General features: G+C 43.4%; 3 protein-coding genes, 1 long non-coding RNA gene, 1 pseudogene and 1 gene segment (V, D, J or C); 5 read left to right on the top strand and 1 right to left on the bottom strand.

Moving 5' to 3' along the window:
* Positions 1 to 20,415, top strand: part of LOC123587584 (immunoglobulin lambda-1 light chain-like) — an 876,584-nt gene that overhangs the window by 670,249 nt on the left and 185,920 nt on the right. The window contains exons 1-2 of one of the 7 annotated variants that reach the window (XM_045457478.1): positions 1,179 to 1,284; positions 1,439 to 1,736. The exons of the other annotated variants lie outside the window; for them this stretch is intronic. Of the exons in view, the coding sequence (XP_045313434.1) occupies positions 1,239 to 1,284; positions 1,439 to 1,736 (344 nt within the window). The 5' untranslated portion in view covers positions 1,179 to 1,238. Of the gene's footprint in view, positions 1 to 1,178; positions 1,285 to 1,438; positions 1,737 to 20,415 lie in introns of those variants that run through there. 7 annotated transcript variants of the gene reach the window in all.
* Positions 1 to 20,415, top strand: part of LOC123587589 — a 511,389-nt pseudogene that overhangs the window by 318,498 nt on the left and 172,476 nt on the right.
* The window catches only part of LOC123587586, a 1,001,573-nt gene that overhangs the window by 818,496 nt on the left and 162,662 nt on the right, over positions 1 to 20,415 (top strand).
* The window catches only part of LOC123587588 (immunoglobulin lambda-1 light chain-like), an 824,513-nt gene that overhangs the window by 646,323 nt on the left and 157,775 nt on the right, over positions 1 to 20,415 (top strand). The gene's annotated exons all lie outside the window — the stretch shown is intronic.
* The window catches only part of LOC123587590 (immunoglobulin lambda-1 light chain-like), a 577,236-nt gene that overhangs the window by 407,553 nt on the left and 149,268 nt on the right, over positions 1 to 20,415 (top strand). The window lies entirely within an intron of this gene.
* LOC123587610 overlaps positions 1 to 20,415 on the bottom strand; it is a 204,877-nt gene that overhangs the window by 139,306 nt on the left and 45,156 nt on the right. The gene's annotated exons all lie outside the window — the stretch shown is intronic.

Raw genomic sequence — 20,415 nt, 5'->3', positions numbered from 1 at the left:
CAGACAATGTGACCTGTCTCCACAAGATGCAGGGGCCTTGTTCTGAGGCTGACACACACTGTGACACCCAGGACACTGATGAAATTGTTGACACCGTGAATTCCTCACCTGGGAAATGCAGGTCGCCACCCCATCCACCAGTGTCCTGAGGGAGCTGACTCATCTGTGACAGGCATGTGGAGAACACCCTGACCACTCACCCTCTGCCTCTCCTTCCCTACTACCACTCAGACCCAGGGCTGCAGCGTCCGGGCTCAGGAGTGTCTCAGGGGGCACTCGGAGTCCCTGGTCCCAGGCAGAAGCATCCACAGTGTCCCTGTGAGGCTGTCTCCAGAATGAAATGGATTCTCACTACCTGACGCCACAGCTCTGGTCCCAGGGCTGTCCTTGGTTCAGTGACAGGGTCCAGCTCCCTGCAGGGACCCTGGCTCTGGCTCCAAAGCTCACCCATGTGGGAAGACATAACCCTGGGGACCCTAACAAGACATGGAGCTTGATGGTGGTTTTTTAAGTCAGGGATGGCTTCTCACAAAATCTGTACCATTTCATCTAACACTGATGAAACAAAAAAGAAAAAAGTGCCTAGACAATGCCAATTGCTCCTCTGCTGTAGGATGGGGGTGTCAGAGAGATGAAGGTACCACGTGACAACAGACTGGAAGGACTGATGAATCTCCAACAGCGGTGGTTGTTGAACAAGTGGACCCTCACAGATAAAATGATGAACAAACATTCTAATGATAACGCTCCACATTCTAAGACATGCCAAGTGCCTCTGGGGGGTGCAGTGGAAACATGATGCAGGAGGAGGAGAAACTGAGGCCACAGGACCACCTTGCCCTGAATCAGGTGTTGTCTGTATCCCTCAGAGCGCCCATCCCAGCCCCACAGCCAGGCTCCCGAAAGACCACAGAGGGAGGCAAGCCTAGACTCCAAGCAGGATGATTTCAGAACATTGTCATGTGGTCTGATTCCATGAATGTGACTGTGATTCCACACCTTGAATGCCAAGGCTGGTGGTCTGACCTGAGAGCTGTTTGGAGGAAGCTGGGGCTCCCCCCTTCAGTCACATGTTCTGACCTCACAAGTGGCTTATCAGTTAGGAGCCCTAGAAATGGAGGAGATTTGCATAAGTACTAACAATCACAGTCCCAAGGACCTGGAAGGCAATAAGAGAGGCTGGGTGGAGCCCAGCAGTGTTGTGGGTCTCAGGAGGCAGAGCTCTGGGCATCTCCACCATGGCCTGGACCCCTCTCCTGCTCCCCCTCCTTACTCTTTGCACAGGTGCTGTCCCCAGGACCCTGCACACGCCCAGCCCCCACAGGACCTGAGCTGTACCTGAACCGAACCCTGAGCTCAGACTGGCACAGTCTCAGTATTGAGTCCCTGGAATAATCCCCTGAACCCCATGCCAACCCCTCCTCTTTTGTCTTTTCAGGATTCGTGGCCTCCAGTGAGGTGACTCAGCCGCCCTCAGTGTCAGTGGCCCTGGGACAGACGGCTAGAATCACCTGCTCTGGAGATATGATGGAGAAAAAATATACCAATTGGCACCAGCAGAAGCCAGGTCAAGCCCCCATACAGATCATTTATAAGGATAGTGAGCGGCCCTCAGGGATCCCTGACCGATTCTCTAGCTCCAGTTCAGGGAAAACAGTCACCCTGACCATCAGTGGGGCCCGGGCCGAAGACGAGGCTGACTATTACTGTCAGTCTTATGACATCAGTAGTGAAGCTCACAGTGACACAGGCAGATGGGGAAGTGAGACACAAACCCTTCCCCATCTGTGTCATACTCTCCTCCTGCCCCAAGAATACTGTGCATAAAGCTATCAGTAGGCCTGGCCCAGGTCTCCCGATCTGAGGTCTGGAGTCTGTCCCCTTACCCTTCACCCTCCAGACAGACTCTGCACGGTGTGGATCAGCAGGGAATTCATAAACAGTCATTAGAACTAGATTTCCTCCATTACTGTGGGTGAAGGGTTGAATGAATTGTGAAGAGCAGATATGGATGGCATTTTTCAAGACAAAACCTTTTGAGAACTCCCTAATGAAACGCTCTGATATTTAAAAATACACTGGATAAATTGACAGCAGATAGGATGCTGGAGAAGAGTGAATCTGATGTCAAGCAATTTAAACTACTTAAAATGAAACAGAGCCAAACACTTAAAAATATGAATATAAGCCAGGTACCTGTAGGACAACTTCACGCCACCCAGAGGGTGTGCAGTGTAGGAGCAGAGGGAGAGCAGGGAAGGAACCGAGACTGAATAACAAACTAGTTAAGAAGTAATCTGCAAAAGGCTTCAAATTCGGTGAACCACATGAACTAATGTATTCAAGAGGCTCAACAATGCTGAGGCACAGGGATCATGAGAGACAGCACAACACACATTGTAATGAAATTGCCACAAACCAATGATGCAGACCTTCTCACAGCCAGAGAGGACCGATGTGTTCCCTACAGAGGAACCAACTTCATGGTGGGAGCACATTTCTCATTACAGCCATGTAAGCAAAAGAACAGGGAGCAATGTCTTCACAATCCTCATAGAAAATACTATCAGCTTTGATCTTTACTCAGTGAAAACGTCATTGAAAACTGAAGAGCACCTAAAACATTTTCAGACTGCAAACCTCACAGGACCGGTCACCTGCAGCCCCTCAGCACAAGCAATAGGAAAGGATTCCCCCTTGGACAGCAGGAAAGGATGACAAAAGGAAATGGGCAGCTACACAAAAATATAAAAAAACATCAGGAATTATTACTACATGATAAATATAACTAATAATAATGTTATTAATTAATGTCTATAAAAGATAAGTGCTTAAAGAAAATAACAGCAATATGTTTGATTTGTAATGGCTGTACAAATAAAACATTTGACAGTGAGAAGCAAAACTGATAGGGGAGATGAGACCATGTTATGACGTCCTTATCATGTACGTGAGTGATGTCATGTCAATGGGATGTACTTTGATAAGACAGGAGGTGAGGACTGTGAACCCTAAAGAGACCTCTAAAATGAAACCAGTTTAATAAACAAAGAGTTACAGCTAATAAGGTGCATTACTTAGTATTGTCTGGAGAATATAGATCCAATAAAGAATGTGTATCATGTACGTGTCTGAGTATATTTATCTGTGATGCACAGAGACAGTGGGAGAGAGAGACAATGACATTGAGAAATGGTTCATGCAATCATAGAGTGGCAGGTCTGGAAGCTGCAGGAAGGACAGAAGGCTGGAGGTTGAAGTCAGGATGACGTTGCAGACTTTAATCCAAATTTAGTCTGAACGATAGAAATGCTAAGAGGAGACAGAAAAGAAAACTGAAGGATCCAAATCAAACTTCTAGAGATGAAAACGACAACATCTCAGGCTGCAAACACAAGGGTTGAGATTAGCAGGTGACATGAGGAGGAGACGTGAGGGAAACTGAGGACACAGCACAGACTCTGCATAGTAAAAGGCACAAAAAGACTAAAGTGAGCAGAGCAGCACTGAGTGTAGGAAACTTCAGCCATGGATACACAAGTGATTGTGTTCCCAGGGAGTGAAGGTGTGGAGGTAAACAAGAATATTTGATGAGTTATTGCCACAAATGCTCTAAATTTCATGAAAATTCAAAACCAACAGATTCCAAATTCTTGAGAACCCCAAGCACAAGAAATAGAGGAAAAAAATACACAAAATCCCCATCAATACCACATTGTTTAAGGCAGAGAAAAAGAGACAGTTTAAAGCCAGTGGAGAGGAAACTCAGTTGGTTCAGGGGAACAATGACAAGGATTCTGATAGATTCCTCATTAGCAGAAATGCACATGAGAGGGCAGCGATTAACATCTTTAAAATACTGAATAAACAAGGGTTGCCTGGGTGGCTCAGTCAGTTAAATGTCTGACTATTTAGTTTTCCCTGGTTATGATCTTACGGTTCGTGAGATCGAGCCCTGAGTTGAGCTCTGTGCTGACAGCACGGAGCCTGCTTGGGATTCTCTGTCTGTCAGTCTGTCTGTCTCTCTCTCATTGTCTCTCTCTCTTTCTCAAAGAAATAAACATTAAAAAAAATTAATTACTAAAAAAAAAGGTATAAACAAAAAAAATCCTTTTTTAAAAATTATTTTATTTCCAGGATAGTTAACAGTGTTACATTAGGTTCAGGTGTACAATATAATGATTCAATAATTCTATACATTACTCAATGCTCATCATGATAAATGTATCATTTTTTTTTAATTTACATGCAAGTTAGTTAGCATATAGTGCTATAATGATTTCAGAAGTAGATTCCAGTGATTCATCCCCAATGTATAATACCCAGTGCTCATCCCAAAAGTGTCCTCCCTAATGCCCCTTACCCATTTAGCCCATCCTCCCCACAACCTCTCCATTAATCTTCAGTTTGTTCTCTGTATTTAAGAGTCTCTTGTGTTTTGTCCCCCTCCCTGTTTTTACATTATTTTTGCTTCCCTTCCATTATGCTCATTTTTTTTATCTTAAATTCCTCATATGAGTGAAGTTTTATGATATTTGCCTATCTCCAACTGGCTAGTTTTGCCTAGCATAATACATTCTAGTTCTAGCCATGTAGTTGCAAATGGTGAGATTTCATTCTTTTTCATTGCCAAGTAATACTCCATTGTATATAACACATCTTCTTTATTCATTCATTCGTTGATGGACATTTGGGCTCTTCCCATACTTTGGCTATTGTCAGTAGTGCTGCTATCAATATTGGGGTGCATGTGCCCCTTTGAAACAGCATACCTGTATCCCTTGGATAAATACCTAGTAGTGCAGTTGCTGGGTCATGGGGTAGTTCTATTTTTAGTTTTTTGAGGAACCTCCATACTGTTTTCCAGAATGACTGAACCAGTTTGCATTCCCACCAGCAGTAAAAGATCCTCTTTCTCTGCATCCTCGCCAACATCTGTTGTTGCCTGTGTTGTTAATGTTAGCCATTCTGACAGGTGTGAGGTGGTATCTCATTGTGGTTTTGACTTCTATTTCCCCGATGATGAGTGATGTTGAGCATTTTTTCATGTGTCGGTTGGCCATCTGGATATCTTCTTTGGAGAAGTGTCTATTCATGTCTTTTGCCCATTTCTTCACTGGATTATTTGGTTTTTTGGGTGTTGAGTTTGATAAGTTCTCTATAGATTTTGGATACTAACCCTTTATCTGATATGTCATTTGCAAATATCTTCTCCTGTTCTGTCAGTTGCCTTTGAGTTTTACTGATTATTTCCTTACCTGTGCAAGAAGCCTTTTATCTTGGTAAGGTCCCAATAGTTCATTTTTGCTTTTGTTTCCCTTGCCTCTGAAGACATGTTGAGTAAGAAGTTGCTGCAGCCAAGGTCAAAGAGATTTTGCCTGCTTTCTCCTCAAGGATTTTGATGGTTTCCTGTCTTACATTTAAGTCTTTCATCCATTTTGAGTTTATTTTTGTGGATGGTGTAAGAAATAGGTCCAGGTTCATTCTTCTGCATGCCGCTGTCCAGTTTTCCCAGCACCATTTGCTGAAGAGACTGTCTTTATTCCATTGGATATTCTTTCCAGTTTTGTCAAAGATTAGTTGGCCATACACTTGTGGGTCCATTTCTGGATTTTCTATTCTGTTCCATTGATCTGAGTGTCTGTTTTTGTGACAGTACCATACTGTCTTGATGATCACACCCTTGTAATACATCTTAAAGTCCGGGATGGTAATGCCTCCAGCTTTGGTTTTCTTTTTTGGGACTGTTTTGACTATTGGGGTGTTTTCTGGTTCCATAAAGATTTTAGGATTGTTTGTTCTAGCTCTGCGAAGAATGCTGGTGTTATTTTGATCGGGATTGCATTGAATGTGTATATTGCTTTGGGCAGTATTGACATTTTAACAATATTTGTTCTTCCAATCCATGAACATGGGATATTTTTCCATTTTTTTGTGTGTCTTCTTCAATTTCTGTCATAAGCTTTTTTTCGTTTTTGCTGTATAAATTTTTCACTTCTTTGGTTAGATTTATTCCTAGGTTTATGGTTTTTGGTGCAATTGTAAATGGGTTCGATTCTTTCATTTCTCTTTCTGTTGCTTTATTATAGGTATATAGGAATGCAACTGATTTCTGTGGATTGATTTTATATCCTATGACTTTGTTGAATTCATGGATCAGTTCTAGCAGTTTTTTGGTGGAATCTTTTGGATTTTCCATATAGAGCATCATGTCATCTGCAAGGAGTGAAAATCTGACTTCCTCCTTGCTGATTTGGATGCCTTTTTTTCTTTGTGTTGTCTGACTGCTGAGATTAAGACTTCCAATACTGTGTTGAAGAACAGTGGAGAGAGTGGACATCCCTGCGGTGTTCCTTACCTTGGGGGGAAAGCTCTCAGTATTTTCCCATTGAGGATGATATTAGCAGTGAGTCTTTCATATATGATGTTTATGATCTTGAGGTACACTCCTTCTGTCCCTACATTCTTGAGGGTTTTTATCAAAAAAGGATGCTGTACTTTGTCAAATGCTTTCTCTGCATCTATTTAGAGGATCATGTGGTTCTTGTCCTTTCTTTTATTGATGTGATGTATCACATTGATTGTTTTGCAAATATTGAACCATCCCTGCATTCCAGCTATAAATCCAACTTGATCATGGTGAATAATTCTTTTAATGTATTGTTGGATCCAATTGGCTAATGTCTTGTTGAGGATTTTTGCATCCATGTTCATTAGGAAAATTGGTCTGTAGTTCTCCTTTTTGGTAGGGGTCTTTGGTTTTGGAATCAAGGTAATTCTGGATTCACAGAATGAGTTTGGAACTTTTCCTTCCATTTCTATTTTTTGGAACAGCTTCAAAAGTATAGGTGTTAACTCTTCTTTAAATGTTTGGTAGAATTCCCCTGGAAAGTCATCCGGCCCTGGACTCTTATTTTTTTGGAGACTTTTGATTACTAATTTGATTTCTTTACTGATTATGGATCTGTTCAAATTTTCTATTTCTTCTTGTTTCAGTTTTGGTAGTTTATATGTTTCTAGAAATCTGTCCATTTCTTCCAGATTGTCCTTTTTTCTGGCATAAAATTTCTCATAATATTCTCTTACTATTGTTTGTATTTCTGCTGTGTCAGTTGTGATCTCTCCTCTTTCATTCTTGATTTTATTTATTTGGGTCCTTTCCTTTTTCTTTTTGATCAGACTGACTAGTGGTATATCAATTTTGTTAATTCTTTCAAAGAACCAGCTCCTGGTTTCATTGATCTGTTCTACTGTTTTGTTTGCTTGGTTGTTTGTTTGTTTGTTTGTTTCGATAGCATTGATTTCTACTCTAATCTTTATTATTCTCCGTCTTCTGCTGGTTTGGGGTTTTATTTGCTCTTCTTTTTCCAGTTCTTTAAGGTGTAAGATTAGGTTATGTATTTGAGACCTTTCTTTCTTCTTTAGGAAGGCCTGGATTGCTACATACTTCCCTCTTATGACTGCCTTTGCTGCGTCCCAGAGGTTTTGGGCTGTGATGTTCTCATTTTCATTGGCTTCTATGTACTTTTTAATTTCCTTTTTAACTTCTTGGTTAGCCCATACATTCTTTAGTAGGATGTTCTTTAGTCTCCAAGTATTTGTTATCGTTCCACATTTTTTCTTGTGGTTGATTTTGGTTTTATAGCGTTGTGGTCTGAAAATCTGCATGTTATGATCTCGATCTTTTTGTACTTGTTGAGGGGTGATTTGTGCCCTAGTATGTGATCTATTCTGGAGAATGTTCCACATGCACTAGAGAAGAATTTGTATCCTGCTGCTTTAGAATGAAATGTTCTGAATGTATCTATTAAGTCCATCTGGTCCACTGTGTCATTCAAAACCACTGTTTCCTTGTGGATTTTCTGTTTAGATGATCTGTCCATTGTTGTAAGTGGGGTGTTGAAGTCCTCTACTCTTATGGTATGAGTATCAATGAGTTTCTGTATGTGTGCAATTAATTGATTTATATATTTGGGTTCTACCACGTTTGGAGCATAAATGTTTACAATTGTTAGGTCTTCTTGGTGGATAGACCCCTTAATTGTGATATAATACCCTTCTTCATCTCTTGTCACAGTATTTATTTTAAAATCTAGATTGTCTGCAGGTGCCTGAGTGGCTCAGTCAGTTAAGCATCTGGCTTCAGCTCAGGTCATGATCTCACGGTTCATGGGTTCAAGAAAGACCTGCATCAGGTTCTGTGCTGGCAGCTCAGAGCCTGGAGCCTGCTGGAGATTCTGTCTCACTTTATCTCTGCCCCTCCCTTGCTCACACTCCATCTGTTTGTGTGTGCGTGTGTGTGTGTGTGTGTGTGTGTCTGTCTGTCTCTCAAAAATAAATAAACATTAAAAAAAAATTTTTAAATAAACATCCAGAATCCTGGGAAATTGGAAGATGCCAGTGGAGAATGTCTGTATGTATGCTGGGCCAGAAGTTGCTGGAAACAGCTGGTCTCCAGGAGCAGAGAGGAAAGGAAGTGGGATATCTCGTTTCCAGGGTGATCCTATTCCCATTTGAAATGTCAAGCTGGGACAGAGAAATATCCAATCTCTATCTGCAGGGCTTTCTCTGGACTGGGGCCAGCTTCCCTGTTCATGCACCTGGGGAGGAGAGGAGCCAGCCCCAGGCTCAGCAACTAGTTCAGAGGCGAAGTCCACAGTGGGAGAAAGCAATCCCCTCCCTGGAGGGCTGTGGGAAGAAGATATATAACTGTTCAAAGGACAAAGACTGCCTGTGCCCACCAGCCAGAAACTGTATACTGGTGGCATGGAGTGGCACTTCCTTGGAATTGGGGCATGGAACGGGATCCTTTAAGACATTGGGGTTTAAGTCCCAGCCAAGTGCCAGGGAGACACGGGAGTCGGTGGAGCAGGACAAACTGCCTCGATTGCACCAGTGGCACAGTGAAGACTGCCTGAACAGAGTAGTTTGGGACACCCAGTCCATGGAGGAGAGACTGGGGTGTTGCCATTTTTCTCCCCATCACCAACAAGTGGGGCTTCAGGGAATGACAGCAGGCCTACAGTGGAGGCGGGACACATCTACACCAATCCATGCCCCTCCGTGCCTGATAACTGGTATTTACTGGCACGGGATTGATGCTGAAGAACTAGACAGCCTCTCCTCCAGACCAGCACTGCCACCAGTTCCAACGCACCCAGCAGTTTTGCATTTTCCTGATTTAATTATCAGACAATTCTTATTATATACATATTTTTTTCCCTTTTTTCCATTTTCTTATCTCTTCCCTCCTCTAGTCTGGTTATTCTGGTTGTTGGTGTGTTTAAGCAGACATATTTAATCTATTCTCTTTATACCTGTTCTACATCTCCTTTGTTTTCCTTTCTCTCTCTCTCTCTGGATTAAGCCATATAGTTTCTCTGTCTGGTCAATTTTCTTTTCTGTTCTTTTCTTTTTCCTCGCCCCTGTCATATCTCTCTTTGTATGGGATAAGGCCTCTTCCATTAGCACCACCTCCACCCTGTTGTGTCCTTGTAACTGGTGTTTCTGGGTTTTTGCTTTTGGTGTGTTTGTTTTTGTTTTTTGTTGGTTTGTTTGTTTTCCTCTCCAGGGATACTGCAGGGAAAAAATCAAAGCACACCTGGTGGAGGGTCCAAAACATTACTATGAGTAGGCAGATTAAAGCAACCAAAGTCACAAAAACAGAGAGCAAGTAACACACTCCAAAAAAAAAAAAAAAAACACCTCGTGAAGGGCCAGGCCCTGGACAGTGAGTAGAGTAGTGCTCACAGGTGCAGGGCACATAACAAGCTTTTAAAACACATAAGGGACAGAAAACTAGCCAACATGATGAAATGGAAGAATTCTCCTCAAAAGAAATTTCAGGAAGACATGACAGCTAAAGAGTTGATCAAAACAGGTATCAAAAATACAACTGAACAAGAATTTAGAATAATAGTCATAAGATTAATAACTGGGCCTGAAAAAAGCATAGAAGACAGCAGAGAATCTATTTCTGCAGAGATCAAGGATCTAAACAAATAGTCATGATGAATTTGAAAATGTTGTAAATGAGGTGCAAAATAAACTAGAGGTGGTGACAGCAAAGATTGAAGAGGCAGATGGGAGAATAGGTGAAATAGGAAATAAAATTATGGAAAAAGATGAAGCTGAGAAAAAGATTAAAAAAATTCTAGACCATGAGAGGATAATTAGAGAACTAAGTGATTCAATAAAACAGAATAATATCCATATCATAGGAGTCAAAGAAGAAGAAGAAGAAGAAGAAGAAGAGGAGGAGGAGGAGAGAAAGGGGCAGAAGGTGTACTTGAACAAATCATAGCTGAGAACTTCTCCAGTCTGGGGAAGGAAACAGACATTGAAATCCAGGAGGCACGAGAACTCCCATCAGACATAACAGGAATCGATCTTCTGCATGACATATAATAGTGAAACTGGCAAAATACAAAGATAAAGAGAGAATTCTGAAAGCAGGTAGGGACAAAAGGGCCTTAACCTACAAGGCTAGACACATAAGGGTAGTAGCAGAACTATCCACTGAAACTTGGCATGCCAGAAGGGAGTGACAGGAAATATTCAAAGTGCTGAATAGGAAAAAAAAATATGCAGCCAAGGATCCTTTATCCAGCAAGGCTGTCATTCAGAATAGGAGGAGAGATAAAGATTTTCCCAGACAAACAAAAACTGAAGGAATTCATCACCACTAAACCAGACCTACAGGAGATCCTAAAGGGGATTCTGTGAGTGGAATGTTACAAAGATCACAAAGGACCAGAGACATCACTACAAGCATGAAACATACAGATAACACAATGATTCTAAATCCATATCTTTCAATAATTAACACTGAATGTAAATGGACTAAATGCTCCAATCAAAAGACATGGGGTATCAGAATGGATAGAAACACAAGACCCATCTATTTGCTGTCTACAAGAGACCCATTTTAGACCTGAGGACACCTTCAGATTGAAAGTGAGGGGATGGTGAGGTGCCTAGGTGGCTCAGTCAGTTGAGTGTCTGACTTCGGCTTAGGTCATGATCTCATGGTTTGTGGGTTCGAGCCCCACTTCAGGTTCTGTGCTGACAGCTCAGAGCCTGGAGCCTGCTACTATTCTGTGTCTCCCTCTCTCTCTGTTCATACTCTGTGCCTCTGCCTCTCAAAAATAAATAAAGATTAAAAATTAAGAAAAAAAAAAAGAAAGTGAGGGGATTAAGAACCATTTATCAGGCTACTGGAAGTCAAAAGAAAGTTGGAGTACCCATACTTACATCAGACAAACTAGATTTTAAACTAAAGGCAGTAACAAGAGATGAAGAAGGGCATTATATCATAATTATGGGGTCTATCCATCAATAAGAGCTAACAATTATAAATTCAGGAGCACCGAATTCAGAAGCACCCAAATATATAAAACAATTAATCACAAACATAAGCAATCTTACTGATAAGAATGCAGTAATTGCAGGGGACTTTAATACTCCACTTACAGGTATGGATGGATCATATAAGCAGAAAATCAATAAAGAAACAATGGCTCTGAACGATACACTGGACCAGATGGATTTGACAGATATATTCAGAGCTTTTCATCCTAAAGCTGCAGAATACACATTCTTCTCGAGTACACATGGAACATTCTCCAAGATAGATCACATACTGGGTCACAAAACAGCCCTCAATAAATATGAAATAATTAACCATACCATGTACATTTTTATTTTTTTTTTTCAATATATGAAATTTATTGTCAAATTGGTTTCCATACAACACCCAGTGCTCATCCCAAAAGGTGCCCTCCTCAATACCCATCACCCACCCTCCCTCCCTCCCACTCCCCATCAACCCTCAGTTTGTTCTCACTTTTTAAGAGTCTCTTATGCTTTGGCTCTCTCCCATTCTAACCTCTTTTTTTTTTTTTTCCTGCCCCTCGTCCATGGGTTTCTGTTAAGTTTCTCAGGATCCACATAAGAGTGAAAACATATGGTATCTGTCTTTCTCTGTATGGCTTACTTCACTTAGCATCACAGTCTCCAGTTCCACCCACGTTGCTACAAAGGGCCATATTTTGTTCTTTCTCATTGCCATGTAGTACTCCAATGTGTATATAAACCACAATTTCTTTATCTGTTCATCAGCTGATGGACATTTAGGCTCTTTCCATAATTTGGCTATTGTTGAGAGTGCTGCTATAAACATTGGGGTACAAGTGCCCCTATGCATCAGTACTCCTGTATCCCTTGGGTAAATTCCTAGCAGTGCTATTGCTGGGTCATAGGGTAGGTCTATTTTTAATTTTCTGAGGAACCTCCACACTGTTTTCCAGAGTGGCTGCACCAATTTGCATTCCCACCAACAGTGCAAGAGGGTTCCCATTTCTCCACATCCTCTCCAGCATCTATAGTCTCCTGATTTGTTCATTTTGGCCACTCTGACTTGCGTGAGGTGATATCTGAGTGTGGTTTTGATTTGTATTCCCCTGATGAGGAGCGACGTTGAGCATCTTTTCATGTGCCTGTTGACCATGCACATTTTTAGATCACAATGCTATGAAACTAGAAATCAACCACAGGAAAAAGTTTGGAAAACCTCCAAATGCATGGAGGTTAAAGAACATCCTACTAAAGAATAAATGGGTCAACCAGGCAATCAAAGAAGAAATTAAAAAATATATGGAAACAAATGAAAATGAAAATGCGATGGTCCAAACCCTTTGGGATGCAGCAAAAGCAGTCCTAAGAAGAAAATACATTGTAATTCAGGCCTATCTCAAGAAACAAGAATAATCCCAAATACAAAATCTAACAGCACACCTAAAAGAACTAGAAGCAAAACAACAAAGAAACACAAAGGCCAGCAAAAGAAGAGAAAAAGATCAGAGTGGAAACAAAATAAATAGAATGAAACTAAAACAGATCGATGAAACTAAGAGATGTTTTTTTGAAAAAATAAACCAAATTGATAACCCCCCAGCCAGACTTCTCAAAAAGAAAACAGAGAAGACCCAAATAGATAAAATCACGAATTAAAATGGACTTATCACAACCAATTTTTCAGAAATACAAACAATTATCAGAGAATACTAGGAAAAATTATATGCCAACTGGACAACCTGGAAAAAATGGGACACATTCCTAGATACCCGCACACTACCAAAACTCAAATGGGAAGAAATAGAAAATTTGAACAGACCCATAACTAGTGAAGAAATTGAATCAGTTATCAAAAATCTCCCAACAAATAAGAGTCCTGGGCCAGATGGCTTCCCTGGGAATTCTACCAGACATTTAAAGCAGAGTTAATACCTATCCTTCTCAAGCTGTTCCAAAAAATAGAAATGGAAGGAAAGCTTTAAGACTCATTCTATGAAGCCAGCATTACTTTGATTCCCAAAAGACAGAGACCCCACAAAACAGGAATTACAGGCCAGTATCCTTGATGAACATGAATGCAAAAATTCTCAACAAGATACTAGCAAATCAAATCCAACAGCATATGAAAAGAATGATTCACCATGATCAAGTGGGATTCGTTCCTGGGCTGCAGGGCTCGTTCAATATTTGCAAAACAATCAATGTGATATATCACATCAATAAAAGAAAGGACAAGAACCACATGATCCTCTCAATAGATGCAGAAAAAGCATTTTCCTTAACACAGCATCTTTTCTTAATAAAATACAGCATCCTTTCTTAATAAAAACCCTCAAGAAATTCGGGATAGAAGGAACATACCTAAACATCATAAAAGCCATATGTGAAAAGCCTACAGCTAATATCATACTCAATGGGGAAAAACTGAGAACTTTCCCCCTGAGATCAGGAACATGACAGGGATGTCCACTCTCACCACTGTTATTTAACATAGTGTTGGAAGTCCTAGCCTCATCAGTGAGACAACCAAACAAAATAAAAGGCATCCAAGTTGGGAAAGAAGAAGTCAAACTTTCACTTTTCACAGAACATGAAACTCTATATTGAAAACCCAAAAGACTCCACCAAAAGGCTACTAGAACTGATACATTAATTCATCAAAGTTGCAGGGTACAAAATCAATGTACAGAAATTGGTTGCATTTCTGTACACCAATAATGAAGCAACAGAAAGAGAAATCAAGAAATTGAACCCATTTACAATTGCACCAAGAACCACAAAATACCTAGGAATAAACCCAACAAAAGATGTAAAAGATCTGTATGCTGAAAACTATGGAAACTTATGAAGGAAATTGAAGAAGACACAAAGAAATGGAAAAACATTCCAAGCTCATGGATTGGAAGAATAAATATTGTTAAAATGCCAATACCACCCAAAGCAATCTATACATTCAATGCAATCCCTATCAAAATAGCACCGGCATTCTTCTTAAAGCTACAACAAACAATCCTAAAATGTGTATGGAACCACAAAAGACCCTGAATAGCCAAAGTAATATTGAAGAAGAAAACCAAAGCGGGAGGCATCACAATCCCAGACTGTAGCCTCTGCTACAAAGCTGTAATCATCAAGACAGTATGGTATTGGCACAAAAACAGACACATAGACCAATGGAATAGAATAGAGACTCCAGAATTGGACCCACAAGTGTATGGCCAACTAATCTTTGACAAATCAGGAAAGAGTATCCAATGGAAAAAAGACAATCTCTTTAGCAAATGGTGCTGGGAGAACTGGACAGCAATATGCAGAAGAATGAAACTAGATCACTTTCATACACTACACTCAAAAATAAACTCAAAACGGATGAAAGACCTAAATGTGAGGCAGGAAACCATCAAAACCCTAGAGGAGAAAGCAGGTAACATTACCTCTGTGACCTCAGCCACAGAAATTTCTTGCTTGACACATCTCCAAAGGCAAGGGAATTAAAAGCAAAAATGAACTATTGGGACCTCATCAAGATAAAAAGCTTCTGCACTGCAAAGAAAACAATCAACAAAACTAAAAGGCAACCGACAGAATGGGAGAAGATATTTGCAAATGACATATCAGATAAAGGGTTAGTATACAAAATCTATGAAGAACTTAGCAAACTCCACACCCAAAAAACAAATAATCCAGTAAAGAAATGGGCAGAAGGGGTGCCTGGGTGGTGCAGTCGGTTAAGCGTCCGACTTCAACCAGGTCACGATCTTGCGGTCTGTGAGTTCGAGCCCCGCGTCGGGCTCTGGGCTGATGGCTCAGAGCCTGAAGCCTGTTTCCGATTCTGTGTCTCCCTCTCTCTCTGCCCCTCCCCCGTTCGTGCTCTGTCTCTCTCTGTCCCAAAAATAAATAAACGTTGAAAAAAAAAAAAAAAGAAAGAAATGGGCAGAAGACATGAATACACACTTTTCCAAAGAAGACATCAGATGGCCAACAGGCACATGAAAAGATGCTCAATGTCATTCATCATCAGAGAAAAACAAATGAAAATCACAATGAGATATCACCTCACACCGGTCAGAATGGCTAACATTAATAACAGCAAACAGTGAATGTTGGCAAGGATGTGGAGAAAGGGGAACCCTTTTGCACTGTTGGTGGGAATGCAAAAGTATATTTTGAAACCACTTTTTCCACATCACTACAGGGTCTAGAACCTGGATCAAGCTTACTTGACAAGAGCAAGACTGTTATGCCCCATGTCCCAGGTGGCCCAGTAGGACCTGGGGAGACAAAGGGAGGAAGTGAGATTTTCTACAGTGGCTTAGACTCAGAGTCTGTGACACTCAGTGAGCACACAGTCTCCTGAGGAGGGGTACTTCATAAGATGCAGCTGAGGCAGGTCAGTGTGGGGCCCAGGCATCTGCATGTGGAACAGCTCCCAGGTGCCTGTGGTGCTGATCCTCCAGGACCACACACTGGGTGGCCTCACTCCCACTCCCTTGCTCCCAGCACAAGTGAGAGGCCCCCAGAGAGGCACAGTGTGCAGCACAGATGCCCTGCTCTCTCCCACACAGGGTCCATGGGGTCAGGTGCTTGCCCTCACTTCTGTCCACAGGGCTGAGCCAGTCATTCTGACTCAGCCTTCCTTTATTCCCCCAGGCCCCTCTCCTGAGGCCCCTCTCCTCTGCTCTGCTCTCCTCTCATCTCCTCTCCTCTCTTCTCACAAGCTCCACGTCTCCCCTGACCTGAGCCTGCCTCCCTCCATGTAGGTTGCTCTGAGCAGGCCCAGGATCCCCTGCACTGGAGATAAGCTCGTATGTGAACATGCATCTTGGTACCAGCAAAGGCAAGCCAGGTCCTGAGCTGGTTATATATACAGATATGAGCAACCATTTGGGTCTGATGCTGAGTATGCAAGTTAAGGACATGGCCCCCTGAGCATGACCAGGACCACAAGGGCCAGGACAAGGCTGTTCATTGCTGTGTCAGCTATCATGGCAGCAGAAATGGCTGGCAGTGACTCACAGTGACACAGAGGGACGGGAGACGGGACACAACCCTCCTGACACAGACTGACTCTCACTCCCATCTGCCCTCTGAGCAGCTGCTGGTCAGGCCTCAGGATCAGGTGGCCTCCCTGGTCCTGGCCTGACCCCCCAGGGTGGGAGAATCCAGCAAGTCCTCTGTGTTCTGGTCTGTTTTCCCTTAATGAACACTGGCAGCGTTGGGGGGCTATTATGACTATTGGGATTGTAACTGAGTTTTATGGTTGATGGTAAAGATTTACGGTGTCATTAAACATCACATGGGCCCCAGATGTAATCACTGTCACTCAGGAGGGGAGACAGCTGTCTCAGCACACTCTTGTGGGACTTCCTCTTCTCCTTGGGTAGAGGCAGCCTGCATGGACGCTGGGGCTGTGTCAGGTCTGGTTCTGCGTGAGGCATCCCCACATCCCGAAGAGCTACCTGCGGCTTCGTGAAGAGGGGACCAGGCCCCTGCTACCCCAGGCTCTTCTTCCTTAGATTTTACACAAACTGTGGAGGAAGTACAGACGCCATCTTGTGTCCCACGTGGGGACTTTTTCTTGGCACCAGTGCCCTTCCACAGCCTCCTGATCCCATCCCCTCCACTAGACAGGTCTGACCCTTAGCTCAGGTCTGACCCACAGTGACTCACACCCACCCCTGTGCTGACCCTGTGTGGTGGCTTCATCTGTATTTTGGCCGCAGTGTCACTCTGAGGAAAAGACTTTTTCCAAGACTTGAATAAATTTTTTCGTAAGTTGAATTTCCCTTCATGAATCTTAGACTTGTGTGTTTGAAACTAATTTTTAGAGCAATTTCATTAGGTCAAAACAACAGATGAAGAATTTTAGAAGAGGGAAACGCATAAGCTTCCCCTATTTCCACTCCTGGCTCATGTCAGAGGGATACCTTCGTGGGAGTGGGGAGAAACAGGACAGGAAATCATTTTCTCCTCACCAAAGCATGGCAAGTGCAATTTGGAATATTTCATCTAACATTTACTGATTGACCTAATGAACTAAAATGATGATCTTTGGAGGGAATCCCTATGACCAAATAGTATTCCCAGGGATTTTTCAGGTTAAAGGATAATGAATATTCTCTAGATAATTATCATCTGGAGATTCTCACCATAGGCTTTCTCATCAACAGGACAATGAATGGGCTGGCACCTCCCTGGTCCTCAGGCGGCCCAATGGCCAAGTGCAGCAGCACCCCCCACAGGCAGCTGCCAGAACTGAGAGGAAGAAGCTGTCCCCTTCAGGACCTGGAACATTCTGGCTGAAGTTGTCCCACATCCCCTCTCAGCCTGGGCAGCCTTTCTCACCTGGTGCAGGTGACTGTTGCTGCCTTGCACCTGCCAGCCTCTGCTCTTCTCTCTGCCTCTCAGGGACCGGGGACCTGCAGGCCTCTCCCAGTCTCTCTTCCCTCTCGGATGCACCCCTCCCTCATGTTCCTGCTCAGCTCAGCCAGTCTGGGGTGTTGGGGAGACCAGTGACAGTTTATCCTTGTGGGACAAGACAGGGGACCAAGACCAGAGGCACAAGGAGTAGTCTCCCTGTGGCTTTACGTGGGTAAAGGGGGGATGCAAGGGATAATAATCACTGTCCTGAGTGACTTCATCCCCCAGGTACCTAGGGAGATACCAGGCACTGGGACATGTATTAACCTGTCCCTGCTCTGGCAACCTCCACCCGGAGGCCTCTCTATGTGCCAAGCTGTTGTCAAAAGAGCTTGACTTAGTACTGGAAATGGCCTCTTACCACACTTCACCACACCCTCTGTGCTGAGAATGCTCACCTCAGGAAACTCCACCCTGGCCCTGAACTGGGTGTGAACCCAAAGCCCCTTAAGTTTGTCCTGTTCTATCAGATCATTACTCCCACTCACCCCCACCACTACCTGAGGAGATAATAGGGCTCTTCCTACACATGTCTCACTGCTTGTTTCTCTTACCATCCCAAGAGCAGCACTACAGTTCCGTCTTCAGTAGGGACTGTGTCTTGTTCATGCAGAATTCCCAGGATGGAATGTGAGACAGGCCAATGTGGGTCTGAATACATGTGTGCTGGGTGGATGCTCTCCTGTCTCTGTCTTTGGGACATTAGTCCCTGGTTACCTCCACCACCACCAAGCAGCCTTGCACCCACCGTTGGCACCAGCAAGAGCCATACCATCAGTCCTGTGAACCCACTGCTAAGTTGTGGTACCTCCTGCATGACCTCCCATCACACGAGAGACAGGTACAGGGACTCCTCAGTGAAACCTGTGCTCTCCTCCTCCAAATGAGCCTTTTCATGTTATCGTGGGTAATCTGGGCCCCTCATGCCAGAACCTGGGGCAGGCAGAAGTCATGCATCAAAAAGTCATTCCTCACTGTGGCAATAGTCCATGGATCAGGAATCAGGACCTGAGCTATAGGTTATGAATCTACACTTTACAAGGGAGGTTCCTACACCTCCAGCAGCAAGTGTGGAGTGGCCACCAGGGGGCAGCAGAGATCACCTGCCAAAACCACCTGCCGATGGGGAGGGCCTGGGCATCAGGGCTTCTAATAGTCAGTGGTGGGTAGTAACCAGGATCTGAGACCTTCAGGTCATTTGACATTGGTCATTTGTCTACAGTGTCATCTTTCACTCTCAAGTACAAATTCTTCAGACTATGTGTGTATAGTCCTGCTCATGGATATGTTGATTGTTTCTCTAATACAGTGCAGTCAAAATGCCCCCCACCAAACCGTGCCCTACATCACCCTCATGAAACAAAAAGCTCTCAGAGTCCACAAACACCCTTCCTCCGTGTGATAACACGTGTCCCTCTCCCTCCCTCTGGGAGGTGCTGACAGCCCCCTGTCCTACCAGACACAGCTGATCCTCCTTCCTGGAAGTTCCTCCCACCTCCCCCTCACTCGTCCCTCCAGGTACCTCCCTAAAGGGAGTAGGGCCTAGAAAATTCTAATAACCCGTTTCCCAGTGCCTGAAACAGTGATTTTTCTCAGTAAACTTTTTCGACTTAACTTACATATTAAGATGTTTATTATACATTTTTCCAACAACTGAAGACATCGTAATTATGGTAAACGTTCCCTTGAAGAGTTACTGATCTTTGAAGTCCCCTCTCATTCTCTTATACAACCAATATATTTTTTGCATCTGACCTTCCCCTGCCCCTCACTGTAAAATGAGGATCCTGAGGCACAGCCCCTATGACCAGCTCACAGCCAAGAACAGACTATTACAGCACCATGATGGTTTGGATTACTCCATTAGCCCTTGATAGAAAATGGACTTTATTTGGTGTCTATGGCCCACGATCTGTGATCTGATGTAGCACCCTGCACCTGTGTAAACCTCAGAGTGTCTCTTATAGAATGTGTTCAGAAAATAAAGACAAACTCCACCTCTGAGGTATCAGGACTAGCCAGGCAAGGAGTGAACCCAGGAGCTAATCTGGGGTGGAGATGTTGGCCCCGGACTATGGGATCAGGCTGCCCCTCCCCTTTCTGTGCCCCTTGGGGCTGAGTCCTTCTCTGAAACCACAAAGTTCCGCAACAGCAGCCTGAGGCCCAGCTTATTTGCATAAATGGCAGGTCCCTCCAGCAAGGGAATAAGAGAGGCCTAGAGGAGACTTTGCCCAGCTCTGGCCTGGGTAGCAGCATCAGGGCACCTCCACCATGGCCCGGACCCCTCTTCTCATTCAGTGTCCTGGCTCACCACACAGGTATTCATTATATTGTATGGGACAAGGGACTAGAGTGGTGTAATCTGCGCCGCCCCCCCCCCCACTGCCCCTGCTCACCAGATCTGTGTGAGCCCTAAGAGGATGGTTCTGACTAGAGAAAGGGGTGGTCCAAGCCTCCATCCACCAGCCAGACCCATAAACCCCAGGGGATGAGACTGATAAGAAAAGGTGCCTTAGCACCTAAAGAATCCCTGGAGCTCAATCCAGGCTGGGTAATTTAAGGGATTTCCTGGAAATGGATTCTTACACTTCCATCCCAACTCATTTTGCTCTTTTAAAGTCTCTGTGGCCTCCAATGTGC

This window comes from Leopardus geoffroyi, chromosome D3, assembly GCF_018350155.1.
Source record: "Leopardus geoffroyi isolate Oge1 chromosome D3, O.geoffroyi_Oge1_pat1.0, whole genome shotgun sequence".
Taxonomy (NCBI): Eukaryota; Metazoa; Chordata; class Mammalia; order Carnivora; family Felidae; genus Leopardus; species Leopardus geoffroyi.
The sequence above is the reverse complement of the archived record's forward strand: the minus strand, read 5'-3'. Positions and strand labels throughout refer to the sequence as shown.